Raw genomic sequence first — 20,219 nt, 5'->3', positions numbered from 1 at the left:
CACAAAGTGATTGTGTACTGCTGGGATTTAGATACATAATAAAGCTGTCTACACAGTTGGCTGCATCAAGGCTGCCAGAAAGGCCAGAGGGCCTGACAAACTTAGCCTTGACTAAACAGATCCAGTACAATGTGAACTTGTACCCTGCCTATTGTCTATGATTTGGCTTTCTAACTCAGGAAGTGTGTAATAGTTCATAGCCTGTAGTTGTTGGCAGTTTTTCAATGTAAGCAATGTCTTCATATAAGGCAGGTTTGTCTGAAACATATTGAAGTAAGCAAACCTTTTTTGCTTGCTTCCAAAGAACAAAATAAATCTGAGGCCAGTGGTCATCGTTTGAGTCTTTACTTTCATGTATCTTAAACTGAAAGTGCAGGAAGGTTTTTGGTGGTGGTTGTACTACCGTTCTTTGGCCAGGAGATGGCGGAAACTCTTTGTAAAGCATCTGGATGATGGACAATTATTACTGAGTCACACATTCCAGCACAGTCTAGAACAACCTTCAGTCAATACATTTGTTTTCACTGGCAATTTGCATTTTTTTCTTTTTATAAAGTCACAACAGTAAATGTTTATTATTGATCCTTGCTCTTGTTTGCAAAAATAAAAGTGTGGTGTGTTGTTTATGCAATGCTTGCAGTCTAATAGCAGTCAGTTAAGCATACATTAAATAGCTGAGTGGCTTTATTTGACATTACCATTTGGTTGATGTCCATGAAATACCACAACATGACACACACAGGATAAACCAAACTGACACACTGTAAGCTGAATGATATATCACTGTGTATTATGTCGAGCCCACACACACACGTTATGACTTTACAATTGAAACAACAGTTCCCTTGAGCTACACACACTGGCATAAAAAATTGTAGGGCCTTTCAGTAAAATACTGACTCATGAGATCAGATCAAACTTTATTGATCCCTGGAGGAAAATTACATTATGTAGCATTACAGAAGCACAAGAAGAATGCAGATGATAGACTTTAGATACAGATACATACAGATCATAAACACATATGCAGATAATAAAAAGGAAAATAATTCTATTTACAGTATATTACCATAATTAATTAGCATAAATACATAAAAAACAATAGTGCAATTATAGTGAAGCTGGTAGATAGTCATAAGTATGTTTGGAATTAATATTCATAGAGTCTGCAGCCATTAAACATACACTAGATTAGTATGTATCCATAATGAATATAATGGATGTTAAATAATAGTAATAATAATGATTATCTATACATTTATACAGTATATATTTATACACATAATGGATATATAAACACACATACATAAACACTGTACATTGTGATATATATATATGAGTTAATATAAAACTGTACAATAGCATAGTATAACAATGATATGACAAAAAAGAAAAGGACAGTATGTTTTATTAATTTATAGTACAATAGTAGAATGGTTCAGTAGTTGTGTGGTATGGTGTAAGAAATGTTTAAACTTTGTGGTCAAAACGTGCATTGTAATAATAGTTAGTCAGTTAACACTACTGGGTTCAGTATATGTATATGTGGAGGGTACATAAGCCAGTCTATAGTTGGAGAGAAGGGTGAAAGGAGGTCACACCTGGCTTGGTCTGGAGCGCCAGAAGTGCTCCACATTGCTCTTTGGTTGGATAAGTCTGTTGCTGGAGGAACTCCCCATCTGCCATAGTTGATCATAGACAGTGTAGGAAGTGGTTTCAAGGATGGCACCCATCTAGTCTCTTATCTTCCTCTCTCTCCATTGACTCCACAACAGTTTTTTCCAAGCATGTGTGGCTGGATGGTGCAGTGGAGAAGTCAAAAAACATAACTCTCACAATGCTTCTGTGCTTTTCCAAGTGCATGAGGAAGATTACAGCAGCCTCCACACTCACATGCATCTGGGAGGCAAATTGTAGTGAATCCAGGAAATAAGATCCCAGCCAGGCCTCTGATGCTGCACAACCATCCTCTCAAACATTGACATGTGAGGTTATTGCCACAGGTCTATAATCATTAATAGTGAATGATGGATAACTAATATCAGTGCAGTCCATTTCATAGAGAATTAGGCCTAAATAACCTGTATGGCATGATTAAGATTGCTCCCTCACTTCTTTTCTATTGTTTGTTATTTGTGGTACAGAAAAACAAATCCCAATTATCAGCCATCCAAGAACAACCTTTGGCAAATACAAAATTCAAAGACTTGTTCCCTGTGTGGTGTAAAGTTGGCCAAACGACGGAGTCAGAATACATTATCTGAGGATGGATGACAACCTCTGACAAGGTCACACATTTCTGCAGCCTTTGTTGTGACTCACAAGTCTTTTGTGAGCAGAAGAGCTGGTGTTACTGTCATGTCATTGTTTTAGCATAACATTATATTTCTGATGGCCAACATTACTCACTTCAAGGAAAAAGGGCCACTATGCAGCCAGGCCTACATCATTACAAGTGATGATATGCTGATGCAGTTCTAGCTGTTTGCGTTTAGTAATTAATATAGGAAAGGGATGGAGTAATGCAACCACAGACTCCAACCACTGTGCCAGTATAGGTAATAGAATAAAGACTGGTCTGCTTCTTAGTCAAAACTAGTGTAATTTGATTATCTGAATATTTTTCAAATATGAATTAATATTTATTTTATGGGTGTGGTGAGCGTTTCAAGTTTCTACAGGCACTACTTCACTGCTAAAGTCACAGCTTTATAGGTTAATCTCATATAGAAATTCGAGTACAGGTATTGTTATTAATGGCCGTGCCTCTGGCTCTTCCGTGGGAATTCCCCACGTGTTGCTTAAGTGAAGCAGAACGAAAACCGAAAATATGTCCATGGAGAAGTCAACCAAACCAAAGGCCTTTCACAAAGTCTAATACTTATTATTCAACAAGGAGAAACTGCCTCGTTGACTGCTGTATATCGTGTATTGTAAGTTAGGATAGTTAAACCCTGACTTATTCCTTTCTGCTATGGAAATGGAAATGTTTTGATGTCGGTTGGAGGATATACCTATATTTTAACTGTAGGGGTGTGTTTACGACCATTGCTGCCAGAATCGGCTTGTGTAATAAAGCAAATGTAGTTCAGTTACAAAATTACTTGGATTACTTTTGTAAAGCGTTAACATATTGTATATGTGTTTCATGAAAAGCAGAATCTCATTTTAAAACTCCTAATGATTGTTTTCACCCCTCTTATGAACTAGTGGTTCATTCCGCCCAGAGAGGAGAGAGAGAGGTTCCTGCAGCATCTGTGGGCTTTTGCCGTGACGTGACGCGCAGTGTTATCTGATGTTTGTATACTCACTGAGGCGAAGAACAGCCACACAAAAGAGATATCTGTCCGAGGGTCCTCTTCAAGATAAGGGTAAGTGTCCTTTAATACTATTAGCACCCTCGTTAGGTTGTGTATATTGCTGTTTAACAACGCCAAATAACGGTCACGAATCAGCCAAACCAGAGCAGTCGGAGGCTAGCTTAACTTCTTGTTAGCGAGCATTTTTGTTTAACGGTGTGTGTTTTAGACACTCGGGTTACAGAAAACTGCCCTAACTAACATAGCACAGGCGGCGGGTTTTTTTGGAAGCTCGTAAACAGAAGCAAATGTGTTATGTTAAACGTTTCTTTGTACATCAGTGTGAATGTAACGGAGTTAAAAGTTAAAATGCAACACCGTTATTGCTCTCAGCAGCTATTCCTCTGAACCACCATGGAGTGTGTGCTGGTACAGCTGGCTAAGCAGGCAGATAACAGAGAAGAGAACCTTCAGAGCAGTGTAAAGAACTCGATCAATGGTGTTTTTTTTTCTTTCCGCGCTGTCTCTGACTTGAAGGGGTTTTCGTGTTCTCAGAAACCAGCAGGGAAGCAGAGCTCAGGACCTGTAGCATCCTTCACAGCAGTGGATCCCTACCTGGGCTTTGTTATTTCAGGGGTGAGAGATGAAAGGACAGGATACAGAAAAAGCATATTTTGGACCTTTTTTTAAGCTTTCTTTTAATATGAATTTCTGTTTAACCTCCTCAAGCCTGTAAAAGTTTTCAAATAATCAATAATAGTTGATTGGCAGCTTCTCAAATGTGAGGATTTATTTTTCTTTTCTTTTTTGTAACATGATGATAAACTGAATATCTTTGAGATAGTCAAACAAAATTAGACCTTAAAACTCGATATTAACTTTAATTTTTCACTATTTTCTGACATTTTATGGACCAAATGATGAACTGTTGAGTCAAGACAACTCTAACTTAACTGGTAGACAATGCAACATGTGACAAGGGTAGACTTTGCTTAAATGTAAGGCTACTGCTTTTCATCACTTGTGATAAGTCACAAGTGGAGGTGTCAAGTGCGTTTGTTTTTTTGAAACCACCAGCACCGAAATGTTTTTCTTCCAGCAAATTTCTCAGTCTTTCGCTTTCATTTTGTGCCAAAGCTTTACCCTTTCTCAGGTGTCATGGCGTCATATGTTTCCCCGAGGACAGCCTGTCTTTGACTCAAGTGGAAAATGGGTACCTGCCATCTACCAGACTTTCCGTTGGATTAAGCAGCTTTGAATAGCCATTTTAATGTGATTGGCAGAGTAGGAGAATTCAAATTACGAACCATCAAGTGTTGCATATTCAGACACCTCAATATGTCGTCTTGTGGTATGATATTGCCACACTGACACAAATATTACTAAATGCTCTGAGAGATAATGCTTCCTTTTAATCTCTGAAACTGTTCTGCTTTCTGACAGCTGAGGCTTTTTGACGGTTTATGGTTGCAAATCAGTTTGCCACATCTCATTTTGAGTGTAGTTTGAATGTACTTTATCTCACATAAATGTAAGTTCTCATTTTAACCAATTCTATACGTGAGTCCACTCTTGGAAAATCCCCTTAGAGATAACTTCTGTTTTAATATATGACTGCTAAGATTATTGGATTTTTGGATGACGTCAGTGTTTAATATCATGGAACCCAATATTGATGTGGCATGGTGATTAGAGAGAAGCTTCCTCATTATATTAGCTTGTGTGGTCATATTAAAAACTACCTCTTTTACTGTGTTTTGCACCAAAAATAATAGAAACCTAAATTGTTCCCCTACTGATACTAACAAAAAAATGCATTTTTAATAAGTTTATTTGAAAGTGTGACCTAATTAGCAAAAAAAGAGCTTGGAGGTTTCACAAGCTTCTGGTATTTAGCCATGTGCTCTATTTCACAGTTTCTCCCCCAGAGGCACAATGGATGAAGAGGAGCAGTTTGTGAACATCGATCTGAACGATGACAATATCTGCAGTGTCTGCAAGCTGGAGACGGAAACGGGGACCTTATCTTTCTGCCACGTCTGCTTTGAACTCAGCATTGAAGGTAATTTTTCACACTAGAGTGAAGAGAACGAAAAAGTGATAGAAAAAAACTGAGCAGAAACTGGGCCCATCGCATACAGCGGACATGTTTGTGGCAGCTTAATCTTTCAAAGCGACCTGCAGGTTGTGAAGTGTTGCATCTTTAAGAATTATTTTTTCCACCACAGGGTGACCTCTCCACATCAAAGCTTTTAACACTCCCAAACACACACACAAACACACACTCACTGACAGGATTCAGAGTTAAAATTCATCTCCAGCACTTTCCCTGGCTCGCTTCATATAGAAGCAATCCTATGCGGACAGATCAGCTGCAGGTCTTTTCTGCCAAGAGTCTGCAGCCTTCAGATGACACAATAAATCACTCTTGCAGTAGCATCTGGATTCTTTTTCATCATCAGCTCCCATCATAGCCAATATGCACTTTCACCAGGAGCTGTAATCCAACCTCAGAACCTTTTTAAACACTTCTTTTAATCCTCTCCAGGAACATATAAGATAGATTATATATGCAAGGTACTGGGCCTGTAGGACCAAAGCCCTCGCTAAAGCAGGCCACTGTGATTCCCCCGTTTGATGTGCCACTCTAACTCAAGAGCATGTGTTTGATGTTTTTTCATCTCTTAATTAATGAGTGGCCTATTTGAAGAAGAATAGAGAATCAGATGGGATTAGATATGGCTCTCTTTCAGTGCTCGTCTCAGACCCACAAAAGGCTCTTTTCTGCAACATAGAAGCGCGTGTGTTCATCTCTGTGCAGTATGATAGTGGACGACTTGTAAAACAGCATCATATAGCTGACTAAGAGCTCTCAGAATGGTATATCACCCTGTAGTAAATGGATGGAAATGCATACGCATAAAAGATTTATAGATCTAGTCTGTCTTGGTATAAGGGAACTGAATGTAGGTGCATTGATTAATTGCTCTATTCTGTGTGTGCCGTCTTCACTCACAGTCTAAGGCGAGCGTTTTTTAAAATAGTACTTCACCAAAACTTGTGTTTTTATAAGTGCTTCCAAGCTCATTAATCCTCATTCAACAGTAAGATAATCTACATATGGTTGGAGGATGCAGTCTGGGCACTGGCAGCAACATACAGCCGAGCTTTGTACATATTAAAAACACACAGCCTCAGTAAAGGGTTGATCTGTGTAATATGGAGCATGTAGCACCCGCATGTAGACTGTTGCATGCTTGAAAATGAAATCCAGTTTTCAGGGTCATCTTCTTAAATCAAGATTACCCAACATTTGACAGATATGGCCAAAAAACTGCCTGTGCTTGCTTGTCTGGCTCACTGGAGGTGTCTTCACTTGCTCTATTTAATTTTAACAGCTTGGATGCTATGTTCAGGTAGGCAGTAGCTGGTGGGGCTTTTATGCAAGAGGGTCCCCAAAGCTTTTTTTCTCCACTGTTTAGTCTAAACTGAGGTGCCCTTATGTTTGGTTGTCTCAGATAAGACTCCTTTTTTTTTCTCCACCTCATCACAACACCATTGTGTGCTTCTCAGGATACAGGTTTCAATGTAGCCTGTGTGGCAATGAAGTGACAGTTACGTAACTGTTGGGTCTGGGTGGGAAAAGAAAAAGGGGGGGGGGGGGGCTTTACAGACAAGCACGTGTTTCTGGTGCAGCCGAGTCTTTCATTGGTGGGAGGGGAGCCTTGCCAAGCCGCATGTGGCTACTTTAGGCACGGCTGATTGGAAACCGAGGCCAGGCCGTTTGCCCGCCGACTGCTCACATAGGACTTAATGGCTCAAAATACTCCCATGCCATCCTTCATTAAAGGAGAGAAGAACAAAAGGTCTGATCAAAACAAAAGCAGACAAAAATGTGAAGGGGAGGGAATGGTCTTCAACTCCCATTACTCACACAAACACACCCGCCCAGCACGTTTCTGTCCTAAACCATATCATACTATCTCAAGGGTGAATCGCTGCTGCCGCTGCTGCTGTTGAATATTCATCGCCTTCTTGCTTAATGCTGGTTTTGAATATTTATTAGAAGCAATAGAACCAAAATTACTTCTTGTTTCTGTTAAACTAGGAGAGCTTATTGCTATGTACAAACCTATGCTTCAAAACCCTTTTTATTTCTGTCTATATAAACTCAACTTGAACAAAACCAAGTACATTTGTCAGAATGTTTAAATAAAAAAATGTTCCTTCTTTGATTGGTATGTAAAAGGCAGCTTCCTCTAGAGGCTCCACACCAGTTAGACTGAATACTGAAAAGACTGTGCATTAAATATTTGTTGACTTACTGGTAAGAAACATTTGTCCCAGATATAGATGTGTTAATTCAGTACATACCAAAAAGTACAGTATTTGCATGTTATAAATACATTAACACTTTCATCACCAAGTATTGCGGTGCAGATGAGCTACCACATGATATCTAACTGATGATCTGTGTAATGTCAGGCTGCTTGTTAAGAGGAACAAGCAAGACAAGTGGCCTCTTTAAGGAAGTTACATATATTTGGTTTCAACATGAGGAAAGCCCATCCACCCAGTGTGTTAGAGAGGTTGCTATTGTTTGTACTATCAAGATCACACATGCTAGATGTTCATGTGTGACCTTTTATAGCACTCCTTTTCATTAAAATCTAATGTAATATTTGAATCATGAGCACATTATTGTTGGTGCAGTGACAACTAGCTGTAACTGGCCACTACTACAGTGTAGTTATGTTGCAGCAGAGAGTGGTCCCATTCTGATTTCACTGCTTATTCTTCATATTCATTTCCACCCACAACCTCCCCGAGCTCTGCTCTGAGGTTTGCATGAGACGGCGATGTTCAGACTTGTCTGTTTACACGTGAGATGCTGCTGACACACACAGTAGTCACAGTTGAGGTTAGACAGAGCTTTACATCAACATAAGCCCCAACAGACACTCATAACAAAAACTTATTGTAATCTCCAAAGTCCAGTAGATTACATGCTGTATGTATGAGCTTTCAGTTAGAAGCTTATGTTGACAGAGTGCAGAAGATGTTTACTACCAATGCTTCACCTACAGCACCACCAGGTGCAGAGGTAGACATGAAGTCTGTCTGTAGAGAAAGGTCTAAGCACAGTTCAAAGAAGGATGGATGTTCAGGAAGTGCAGCCTTTGTTGAAGCTCCAACTAGCTGTTTCCTGAGGAAACTGCTTTGGCCTGTGTGTGCTTCTTCCATCAGAAAGTACCACAAAGACATTGTTGCTATTTATATATTACTCACCCTCTGCCTTAACTGGACAATTCTTACTTTTTAGACATTTCGTTTTCTTTTCTTTTTCTGCACCATCTGAGCTGCAGAGCGTGGACTACACATGGTTACACAGCCTTGAGCGTCAACATAGCACAATAGAGAACAAGGGAGCAACTGCAGTCCCACACCAAAACATCAGCAGACAGTTCAGCCTATCTCCACTTCTGTTTCATGCTAAAGGAATGTGTCTTATTCCAAGGAATTTTCATCATCAAGCCTTCTTTACTGACAAGAGCTCCCATTTAGCTGTGGCTTGCAGATACAGGTATAGTTTTACTAACTGCATAGCTTATGCATCATGGTTTATTGGTTGTCAGATATTTCATCCAGATAGTTGGCAGTATCACACATAGTATCACATATTCCTGATGTGAAGTCAAATTGAAAAAATAGTTTCCCCTCAAAATGAAATGTGCCTCTAATCTATCTTCACTCATATCAGTCAAAACACCAAGATAGTTTATATTCCAACAAAACATGTTTTTTTTAAGTATTTAAACCACCAAATGTCTATTTGAAGTGTTTTCCTTGGCTTGGCATCATACTACAGTTTTGCCCATGAGAGCAGCCATGGTGTTGCTAACCTTCATAATGTGTGTAGGAGGTTTACAGTACATAGTTTCACTGTGGTATTGTTTTTGGTTTCACATCTGTCAAGTGTTACTGTTTATTTACTGTTTCTTTTTTTTTACTGGATCTCATAGCTCAGTGCAGCATAATTCAGACTTGAGTGTCTTTTTGTTATACACTGGCTTGAACTGATGTGATGAGTCAGTCTTAATAAACAGCAGAGAAATCCAGCCTGCGTATCATAACCTCTAACCTCTCTCACACCAGCAGTTTACTTCATTGCTTTCGGTGTCCACCTCGCCTCCTTTTCAAACAAGACGTCTGCTGAGCTTCCAAGTCAAAATACCCCCACCCCCCCACCCCCCTTCTAGAATTCCTTTATCTCCTTACATAATGCAGACAGAATATTTGCTGAGGCCTGGTTAATATTACCAGCTGGGTCTGGACCACGGGCCGCTAAACGGAGTGGAAAAAAACTAAAATTCCTCCAGCTCGAGAGGCTTGAATGATGCAGTCGGTGCTGATTCTGGTCGCTGCTCTACAGAGGCTATTGTAGCACTCTCCTATAAACAGCCCCATTCATTGTGGGTGACCTCTTCACCCTGGGGTGTATATAGAAAGGCATAATTAGGTTGCTGTCTGTGGAAGCTGTATGTTTAAACACAGTTATGATCTAGAAACGTACTGAAGCTACTGTATAGTCCACCATGCTGAATCCTCTTATTTTGCTTTATAATGCTTTTAAAGGTCAAGTATAATAGACTGCTTTCTATGTGAATCTGTCATTAGTGTAAATAAATAGGCAGAATTTACAGTCTACATTAGCCCTGTAAATATAGATCAATTGCGTGATGAGGTGTAATCTATATTGGCTCCAACTTTGCAGTCATTTTCTTTATCACCACAGGTTTGTGACCCTCTAAACAACATTATTTACTAGCCTATTTACATAGTCTGAACCATATTGTAGACTGTGATATCTAACAGCAACTGCTTCTATACAAACAGATTCATGGTATAGTGCTAGAAGTCTACAAGATCCTTATTTAAGTTAGACTTTTGCACCTGGTATTTACCTCCTGTATCGAGCATTTACTCAACACAGATGGAAGGAAGCAGCAGGATGTAAATGATCGCACTGAAACACTTGAGGGGATTACATGTTGTTTTGACAAGCATTCATTTATAGAGTGTAGTTCTGCTTTTCCTGCTGCGTTGCTGATGGTTTACATGGCACCGAAAGCCCAACTCTTAATTCACCGCTACTTTATTGATCGTAAGTGACACATGTATTTAATTCCCTATAAAGTCAATGTTTCATTAAGTAACTTGCCATTAAAGTAATGGTTTTTTAACTTCACTGGATGGTGATTTTGAAGATTTTGCATTAAGCAGCAGCAGCAAGTTGCAGATATGTACTCTTCAACAACTTCCTGTCCTTTCGTTATGTCTAAAATCCTCCCACGCTGATGGTCTAATGAGTTTTTATGGTGGATACGCTTCAGTGTTTGATCCCTCAGCTATTTCCAGAACACTTCTCACCTCCTTTAGATAATTTAACCCCCTCTCAAACACAAATGAGTGAAGTTACACTTGTGACAGCATGTACTTCACATACCTAAACTTATTGCAGCACAGCATTTTAATCTGGTGCATGAGGCTTGTTTTGGTTCTGCAGCAGAGCCTCCACTTGCAGTCTGCTAATTGTGCCTGTAGACATTTTTCTAACACAAGTGTGATGTTTAGTTTAAGTTTGCTCATAGTACAACTGCTGTTCATAGAAAAATAACAGACTATAACAAGAGTGAGAAGAGAAACACTGAGCCTTAACAGTTACAGAACCATGATGTAAAGTCTGGTTAATAATTAACCTATTAGGCTAATCTCTGTTACCATAAAACCCATGATAAATAGTGTATCTTACTTGTAACACAAACCATGAGAGGGCAGAGGGAGGATAGAGAGAGGCTCAATTAACTAGCTCTACCATATAATATGCTGTAGATGGTTAACCACTGCTTTATCCTGCATACTTACGTTGCCAAACAGGTGGTTTGAAATTCACGTGTCACTGAGTTCACCGTTGTTCATGTGACTTCTCTGTTGGTGTCTAAGTTGGCCCGTGCAGCTGCTCACAACACATTCTTCAAAGCTGTGCCACACAGCTCTGGTTTGACACCTTAGCGCCAATGACCTCCGTCCCACATGTCCCCGGGTACCAGCCCTCAAACGGCAGCTCCTCCAAAGTGTGTCATGGATCGGGTATCCGTAACCAGCACACACACACACACACACACACACACACACACACACACACACCTGTACAGTTCAGAGCAAAACCACAAGTCTGAAGAAGTGTTTTCTCCATGCAGGATAGACAGGCTCTGCTAAGTTTAGTGCTAAGACTTCTCTTCCCATGACATAAACCACAAGCCCAAGTGTGCAGAGAGAGAGAGAGTTGGAGAGCATGAGTGAATTTTGGGCTAAAAATGTAGCCAAAATGTAGCTACTAAATATAGAGCAGGACTATAAATAACAGAGGGATGTCATCTCTGTACAGCCTCAGGATTATCACATGTTCGGACTCTTCCTTTAGTCATTTCACTATCAAGAGTGATCAAGATCAGCCTGATAGGCATTATTCTTCCTCTAGTGAACCAGCTTCACTGCAACTCTGCTAGTTTCTAAACATTTGTGTGATACTTTGTTGGCTACTGCACACCTTACCTCTCATTTGTTATATAGACCTTAATTTTTTGTATAGGGAAAAATAGGCATTGAATTTCTGGCCTTTTGTAAGCATGGTTTTAACCTTACTCTTAATTTGTTATTCTAGTGCTGTATCATACTTTAAATTTTCTCTCAGGAACAGCTTAAAACTGAATAACACCAGTTGTTTATATTTTGTTTCTCTTCATCAGACCTGTGTGTGTGTGTGTGTGTGTGTGTGTGTGTGTGTGTGTGTGTGTGTGTGTGTGTGTGTGTGTGTGTGTGTGTGTGTGTGTGTGTGTGTGTGTGTGTGTGTGTGTGTGTGTGTGTGTGTGTGTGTGTGTGTGTGTGTGTGTGTGTGTGTGCGTGCGTGCGTGCGTGCGTGCGTGCGTGCGTGCGTGCGTGCGTGCGTGCGTGCGTGCGTGCGTGCGTGCGTGCGTGCGTGCGTGCGTGTGTTTTGTCTTTGTTAATTGTTGAACTGACAGACTAACCTCAGCTCAGTCACAAAAGAGTCAGGAAAAAACAAGCGTACTGGTCATCAGCGTTGTGCTTAATGTCTGCAGCTGTCAGCGGCGAACAATGTTGATTCACCTCCAGTGAATAGTCTGTGTTTGTATGTGTGTGTGTTTGTGTGTGTGTGTGCTGCAATGAAAGACAGTAGTGCTAAGCTGCTTAGCTGGAGTGAGGTCTTTGGCTGGTGGTGCGCTGGCCTGGTTGTGGGCCAATATTTCTTTTTTCTCTCTCTCTCTCTCTCTGCACTAGGCAAGTGATAGTCAGTGTGTTTTTGTGGTAGTCCAAAGAGCGGGACTGATCGGATTATAACGTGGCTGTTTGATAGGCAGAAAGCTCCTGCAGTGAATGGTAAAGCACATTCATTAGCCATTGAATAGGCAGCACACACATACACACACACACACACACACGACTGGCATACCCTATATGTGTTTCCTTCACGAGACTCATCTACTCATTTTAAAGGTCTTTATAGGAACTGGGGTCAGCACATAAACATGCAGAAGCTAAGAATAGGCTTCTGCACACAGTTGTGTAATGGTCTAAAACCTTCCTATGTATCGAGGCATAGAAGATCCATTAATACAGACTGGCTCAGATTAAGTATGGACTATTTACTTTTTTCCTCCTGCAGCCATACAGCAAGCTCTCAGTAGACGTGCAAGGAAATGAAATTGAGTCAGAGTATCTTTAAAAAACAATAAAGTCATACTTAAAACTGATTCTTTATTGCTTTAAACAGCTTTTACAATCTCTACAACATAAAAACATCTTTATGTAACACTTTTTATTACACAAACCCCCAGTTTATATTGTGAAAAAAGCCTGTAAGATACTGTGTTGTAAAAGATTGATCTACACTTGAAAGAGCCGCACTTCTACATCCGGTCTTCACACAACCTGTGCTTGTAGGAAGTTTTTTTTTTTGAAGCAAATGTAGGATCTGAGTATTTCTTGTATTGTATAAACAACCAAAGTTTTGTGTGTGTGTTTAACTCTTTAAAAGGCCCCCACAGACCACAGCACACACAGACTCTCTGTTTGTGTGTGTTTATTGTGTTGTGGTCATGTGGGGTGAAGTGTTTGACCCGTGGTTGCCTTCGCTGGTCTGTATGCCGGGAAAGCGTCGAGACCAGCGTGCGAGGAGGTAAACCCGCCTCGGTGAGCTCTTAAGTCTATATAGACTAAAGTGACTAATCTCCTCACCGCAGGCTCCGACATGTACGTCTGTTGCGAAACGTCAGCCGTGAGAAGGCCTTCACAAAAAAAGAATGCCTGTGAGACACCTTCTCACTGCAACCACCATCTCCTCCACACATGCAGTTTCACTCCTGTTCTCCCTCACCTTCAGCTTCCCTTTTGTTTATCAGGTTCACTAAATAAGGCTTTGGCCCATTTTACTCTAAGGTAGTTTTAATTTGAGTTCACTTACTAGGTGATCATTTCCTCTGTGAGGGCTAAATTAGTTACAGTGTGACCTGTTTTGACTAGATCCAGGAAGTGTTGCTTTACTTTCAAGGAATGTAGAGACAGCATGTGCCCACATAGTCAAGTTGTTTTTTTCCTCCCATTCTCTTTTTAATGAGAAGAGCTGCATTGTTATGTTTCATAGACTAAAGTTCATCCTCTATTGAATGACTTAATCCTGTTTATGCTTTCATGCAGGATGGAAAATAAGACAGACTGGACACTTCCTTTAAAAAAAAAAAAAAAAAAGTGTTTGCATGTGTCTCATTGTTTGACAGGTATATTAAAATAACTTTTAATGAATGTAAATGAAATGCTGACAAAGATCATTCTGTGTACCTACCTCTTTCTTCTATACATTTGCATGTGTTTGCATTGAGACAGAGCTGATCTATTATCCCTGCTATCTCAACGCTGCACCAGCTAATCCACTGCACACTAAGCAGCTTTCACAGAGAGATCGCGATAGGTCAGTCTGCCAGTTTTAGCTCGTTTCATACTGGTTGACTTTTATGAGTCAGTGCTGCATTTCTCACTAATTATACAGATGACCGCTTTATTTCCTGTCAATGTTATCATGTTACTCTTTATAGATTAGCATCTGGATCTTTGAGTTCTCTGTGTGTGTGCTCTTAACTTAACACTTGTTTGTGTGGCTGTAGGCCCTTAGTTGTATGACTTATTGACCTATTTCTTTATGTCTGTGTGAATGCAGGTGTGTCCTCCGCCACCTTGTTGCACTCCAAGTCCCTGCGAGGCCACAGAGACTGCTTTGAGAAATACCACCTCATCGCCAACCAGAAGCTGTCACGTTCCAAGGTCTCCCGAAGTGCCTACGAGGGCATGAAGCTGGCCCTCAGCCAGAAACTGAACCGCATCATCCAGTACGCCCAGAATAAAGACTCTGTGTCCCCCAATGGCCCCAGCAGACGAGGGGCCAAGCTTCTTTGTTACAACCAGCAGAGTGACTGCAAGCTGCTGCCCCAGTCAGACGCCCAGGTGCCCCGATACGCCCCCCGCTGGGACACGGGCAAAGCGGCGAGGCTGCCCGATTACACTATGGGGATGCTGGAGTGCCACACGGTAGAGGAACTAGGGCTGCTGCAGGAGTCGCAAGGTGATGTCTGGTCCAGCGACGGCAGGACAGGTCTACACAAGAGGAATCAATCGTCAGGAGGACAGACACAGCACAGACACCAGGGCCACAGCAGAGATGAATGTGAGCATCATTTTAAACTCTCTCCCAACAGGAACGTTACCTACAACTAGTTTAAGGTTACATTCCTTCTTCTTTTGAAGAGAGGATGTTGTAGACAAGAGTGAATGACATCTAAAATGAAAAGCTGCATTCCTTTGCCTCTCATCTCTCTGTTGTGTGCTATCCAGAGGTTTCTAATAAACTCAGAGCTGGTATTCATGAATAAGCTATGGACAGAATAGTAACACAAGACAGGATACACTTGTACTTCTTGGTCTTCATCTTCATTTTTGCTCTGATCTCTTCAGAGAAAAGCAAATGTTTCTTATAACCTCGAGATATTTTTTGGAATTGTTATGTCCTGTCACTACTAACACTGCTTATGACTACAGATCCTCTAAGTCTGTGAGACCCTTCTAAAGGTCGCTTATTCAAATGTGTTTTTAAAACGACAGTTGACAGGAATGTCACTGATACTGTATTTGTATGCATATCTCTGCATTAGCTCATCATCATCATCATCCTCCAGCTACTCACTGCTCTTAATATCTTGAACCTGCAATGCTGCAAATGTTACATGAATTAGTAACCACTAGTGTTTCTGTTGGTTTGTTAGTAGCTGGTTAGTAGTATCATGTTTCAGTATGTTTTTAGTTCTGTAAACAGCTCAGAGCTTTACTTTAAACATTTCTTTTGATATTGATGGGGAGTATTCAAGTACATAGGTAATGAAGAAAATTAAGAAAAATGAACAACGTATGCAATTTGAGCACTAACCTTATATTTTTAATCATATGTAATGAGTTCCTGAATGAGAAACAGACATGTTCAACCTTCCACACAGTCTAAACAAAGCTGTTTTTTCTTTTTTCTTTTAGTGACTAAAATGAGTGTGGATGAGCTACATCAACTGAATGCACAACTACTGATGCAGATACAAAGTAAGTAATACTTTTTGTATAATTCAAGCTGTAATTCTCATCACTAATAAATCCTCCATAGGAGATTTGTGCCCTCATGAAAAAGCTGCATTAGATATTTTCAACCCTTACATACTGTTCATATTCTGACTCATAATTAGTCTCTACCACAGTTCATATTCATAAATTCCCCATCAGTCATTAATACATGTTTGATTAAGCTTTAATGAGTCTGTCAGAGAGTGTATTCTTTTTATTTATAGAAAAAAAACCCTCCATAATCACTATTTTATAATCCAGAACATTTGATAGAATATGATAAATACAACATGTTTGTATGGTGTTTTTTGAATTTTATACATTTGCATATACAAAAATATGTAGCAGCTGCACAAAAAAACTTTGGGTCACATTAGGAAAAGTCCAGCTAAAGGAAATGTGTATAGGGTGTTTTTACAACTCTCAAATGTAAGAATGGGTCAAGTATGTAAGGGTTAAATAACAGAATACTGAGTCTGACTTTAGGTTCACGGATTCAGAATTTGTTCATGTTCAAACTGTGAGCTCTGTGTACTGTCATTCATTTAAATGGGTTAACCTGGGTTAAACCTTGTTATAACAGGTCTGTTTTCAGCCTGGAAAGACTCAATAAAGCAAGGGCTCATATTGACTGGAAGGCATCTCTAGTCAACAACACATCATCTCCTCTCATGTGACCAGCTGTGTTGAACTGGACTGTGTGTGTGTGTGTGTGTGTGTGTGTGTGTGTATAGTGCATAGTGCTTACTCATGCATACCTTGCCTCTCTCTTCACACTATTAGTTCACCGGTTAGGCCTTTTTGTTTGCTGCCCACAGTCACAGCCGAGCTGCATCTCATCTCAAGCAATTGACATGTTTGCATACCAAACACAAGATTATCATATTTTTTATCAGTGAGGCCGAGCAGCCAGTGCACACAAGTGGGCCAGTGGGATAGAGGATGTAGACATAATATTTTCATCTTCAGTCTGGCCAGTGTAGAGAGGGAGAGGGGCCTGCTACACACTCTTATTCACCTTTAAAGAGTGGTCATTGCCACATATGTTAATATTGTTACTCAGAACTGTCTAAATAATTTAAGGAGCACTGAGTTAAGAGTTAATAGATAATAGAAGTATATACTTGTTTCAGCTGCCTTGTAACACTGTCCTTGTCCGAAGTTGTTAGTTGTTTGACTTTTATTAGAGGTGGTATCTTCAGCTTATGTATTTTCTGTCATGTTGTCTTTGCTCTCTGCCCCTTCAATAATCAGTATTATTGATTTTCGTTCTTTTATCTCTTTCTCCCATTTGTTAGACTGTGAAAGAAGTTGACCTTGTGTGTGAATGTATCTCTCTCTCTCTCTCTCTCTCCACAGAGGTGTTCGAGGAGCTGACTGTAGCTGTGCAGGAGAAAGACTCGCTGGCGTCAGAGCTGCACGTACGTCACATCGCCATCGAGCAGCTCTTCAAGAACTGTGCCAAGCTGCCCTGGCTGCACATTAGCAGGGCTGGGGTCAAGGCCAGCAGCAACGGAGGTGGAGGTGGGGGAGGTGGCAGCAGTCCCGTGGAGTGAGGTGCTGGAAGATAGCAGGGGAGGGGGGGGGGGGTATCTGTTCTGTCTCCGCCACCACTCAGAAGAGGCTGACAAACACCTCCAATTCCTGGCTGCTGCGAGGCTGGAAAAAATGCCTCGATGTGAACTGAGTGACTTTTTAAAACACTACGGTGACGTTGAGTTTTTAGCTCTACATTAGAACTGCATTAAGGGCTGGGTTGACACAGCCTTTAGACTCATGGTTGCGGTGATGACGCGAGGATTAATCAAAGTTTGCAGTTTGGCATGTGACCTGAATTCTACCCAATCTAATCTAAGTACCCAGTAATCATGTCAGAGTGTTCATGGTCCTAGTACATGATACGGACATTTTCTTACCTTAAAAACAGACTGACACCTTTTCCACATCATTTCGCATAAACGGTAGTTGTTGGTTTTGTTTACTCTTTGTGTATTTTCCTGTCAAAAAAATGTCAGTTTTCAATGTTCCGTTTTTTGTAGATATATCCTCTAAGCTTCTTTTTTTTCTTTTCCTTCTAATTATGTCATACGCAGATATTCAAATATGGGTTTTAGCGCTGCTTAATACTCCTCCATATGTTATCTGAGGATTCTCTGTAGAAGGCAGTGAGAAGAGAGCTACACTATTTAATACCATGGCTCTGGTGAATATTTGATGAAGAGTAGCCGGGTAGTGTCAGTCACATTCATACCATCAGACACTGCCGACAGCTGTGTTGAATACCATTCTGATGTAAAAACCCTATCAAGGTTTAAGCTTGAGAAAATACGGCTTGAGACAACTTATATCAAGTTGCATTTAAACTGCACAAATTCAACAGAAAATACCAATAATGATACATACAGTTAGTGACAAAGCTAGGCCAAATTTCTTTAAACTAACAAATGGTTACATATTAATCAAGTCTTATCTGGAAAAGAGCATGAGCATCACTGCAACAAAGACAAATCACAGTGTGAAATTTACCAAAGCTATACGAGCCATGCAGCTTTTCATTTGTGGGGGTGATGACTATTTTGGGAGTGTCCATCAACTAATATGTGGTAGCAGCTGGTTGGCAAGCAGCATTAGAGCTATCAGTTAATTACCCCCCCCCCCCCCCCCCCCCACGGCTTAAAGTTATACCCTTTCTTTTATTTTTTATTGCTATTATTGCTGGTGAGATTTACTTGATATTTAGTACAGAGCTGTTTATTGTCTGTATAGCAGACACAAGCACAGTTGTACATATGGCTATACACTGAAAGAGTGTTATGGGAAGAAGAAGAAAAAAAAAAGGTGAAACTACTGCAAAAGAAATCCAGCTGCCAAACCAAAGTCTGTATTTTGTTCTATTTGTGAACTTATAAGCATTTGGCTGATTTCGATTGATTAACAAAGGACGTTAGGCAATACCAAACTGACTTCAAATGTGGCTTAGTGATTTTACTCCTAGGTTCAGTTCAGCGTATGTGGTAATGGACTATTTTTACTCTAAAGGTGATGCTGTGGAAATGAGTTTTATTTATCTTTTTTTTTTTTTCATGTCCAGTATTAACCTGTGTCGCCCTTATATGTGTGCGAGAGCTAAGTTGATGTCACAGCAATACAAGCGGGATAAGTTAGGTCTACTGTGCCTCTGGAGGTCCCTGACTTTACAATAAAAAGAGACAAAGAAGACAAAGGACAGGGATGGTATTAGCGCTCAGTGTTTTAAAGGTTAGTTTATTATTCAGGAACCCTATGCAAGAAAGAGACTAATAAATCAGAAGCCTTACTAAGTAGAAAATATTGGTTATATCTGAGGTTTTCTCAGAGGTCACAGAGCTACTTGATTATTATAAGCTGGGAGCAAGACGAGGTTATTATCAGATTAATGTTTAGGCCTCAGCAGTAACAGTGTATCTCTTTTGCTCTCTCTTTGTAAGAGATTTAAATGTATTTGACCCTTTTTTTAGGGTTTTAGCTCCATTTTAAACGTGTATCTTTGGTTTTATTTGGATAACTGAATCTAGTGTGCTTGAGTATTCAGATTACTGGTCCTTACTGCAAAATTTCAGTCGTTCAAGTCCTCGGTTGTATGTGTGTTTTTTTTATTTGTGTTTTCAATATGAATGCTGTGTGTTTTGTATACTGTGGAATCATGGCTGGGTCTGCGCCTCTGCTCAGCACTTTTTTGTGTTTTTTCCGTTCTGGTGCTCTTGTTATCTTTTTGCTGGAGATGTAAGTATATGTGTTACACTTCCACATCCTACCTTTTTTTTTTTTTTTTTTTTTTTTTCGTAGACTTGACTTTGTTTGTTTTCTAATGTTGAACAAGGATGAATTTGTGTTGTGTGATGTTTTACATTCTATTTATTGTGTGTTTATTGGACCTTACACAGCCTGTGTGATTTGTGCTTTGTATTTCTTTTGTAAAATATTTCAATAAAAGGAAATTATTTTTACTACACACTCTGGTGCTGGTGTTTTTCTGATACTAACATATGATATTAACATTATTATAAAGTATTATGACCATAATGTTTCAACATATATTTGTCAAAAGCTTGAATAATGTATACAATCATTCTTCAATCCATTAATGATTGACTGATAAACAGTGGTTGTGTTGGTGTGGTGTTTGCTGACATAAAATTAAGGAAG

General features: G+C 40.0%; 1 protein-coding gene across 2 annotated transcripts; it reads left to right on the top strand.

Moving 5' to 3' along the window:
- The first annotated feature begins 3,264 nt into the window (after window positions 1–3,264).
- On the top strand, window positions 3,265–18,685 carry c13h21orf91 (chromosome 13 C21orf91 homolog). Of its 2 annotated transcripts, XM_053332004.1 has the most exons (6): window positions 3,282–3,371; window positions 3,855–3,935; window positions 5,216–5,361; window positions 14,593–15,096; window positions 15,954–16,016; window positions 17,394–18,685. In XM_053332004.1, the coding sequence occupies exons 3-6, from the start codon at window positions 5,235–5,237 to the stop codon at window positions 17,588–17,590; spliced, it is 891 nt and encodes a 296-aa protein (XP_053187979.1). In that variant the 5' UTR covers window positions 3,282–3,371; window positions 3,855–3,935; window positions 5,216–5,234; the 3' UTR covers window positions 17,591–18,685. The 2 variants fall into 2 exon arrangements, with proteins under 2 accessions (XP_053187980.1, XP_053187979.1); XM_053332005.1 differs by lacking the exon at window positions 3,855–3,935 and having other exon boundaries at window positions 3,265–3,371.
- The last annotated feature ends 1,534 nt before the right edge of the window (window positions 18,686–20,219 follow it).

Source organism: Scomber japonicus, chromosome 13 (assembly GCF_027409825.1).
Source record: "Scomber japonicus isolate fScoJap1 chromosome 13, fScoJap1.pri, whole genome shotgun sequence".
NCBI classification, from domain to species: domain Eukaryota; kingdom Metazoa; phylum Chordata; class Actinopteri; order Scombriformes; family Scombridae; genus Scomber; species Scomber japonicus.
This window is presented reverse-complemented; position numbering and strand designations above follow the sequence as displayed.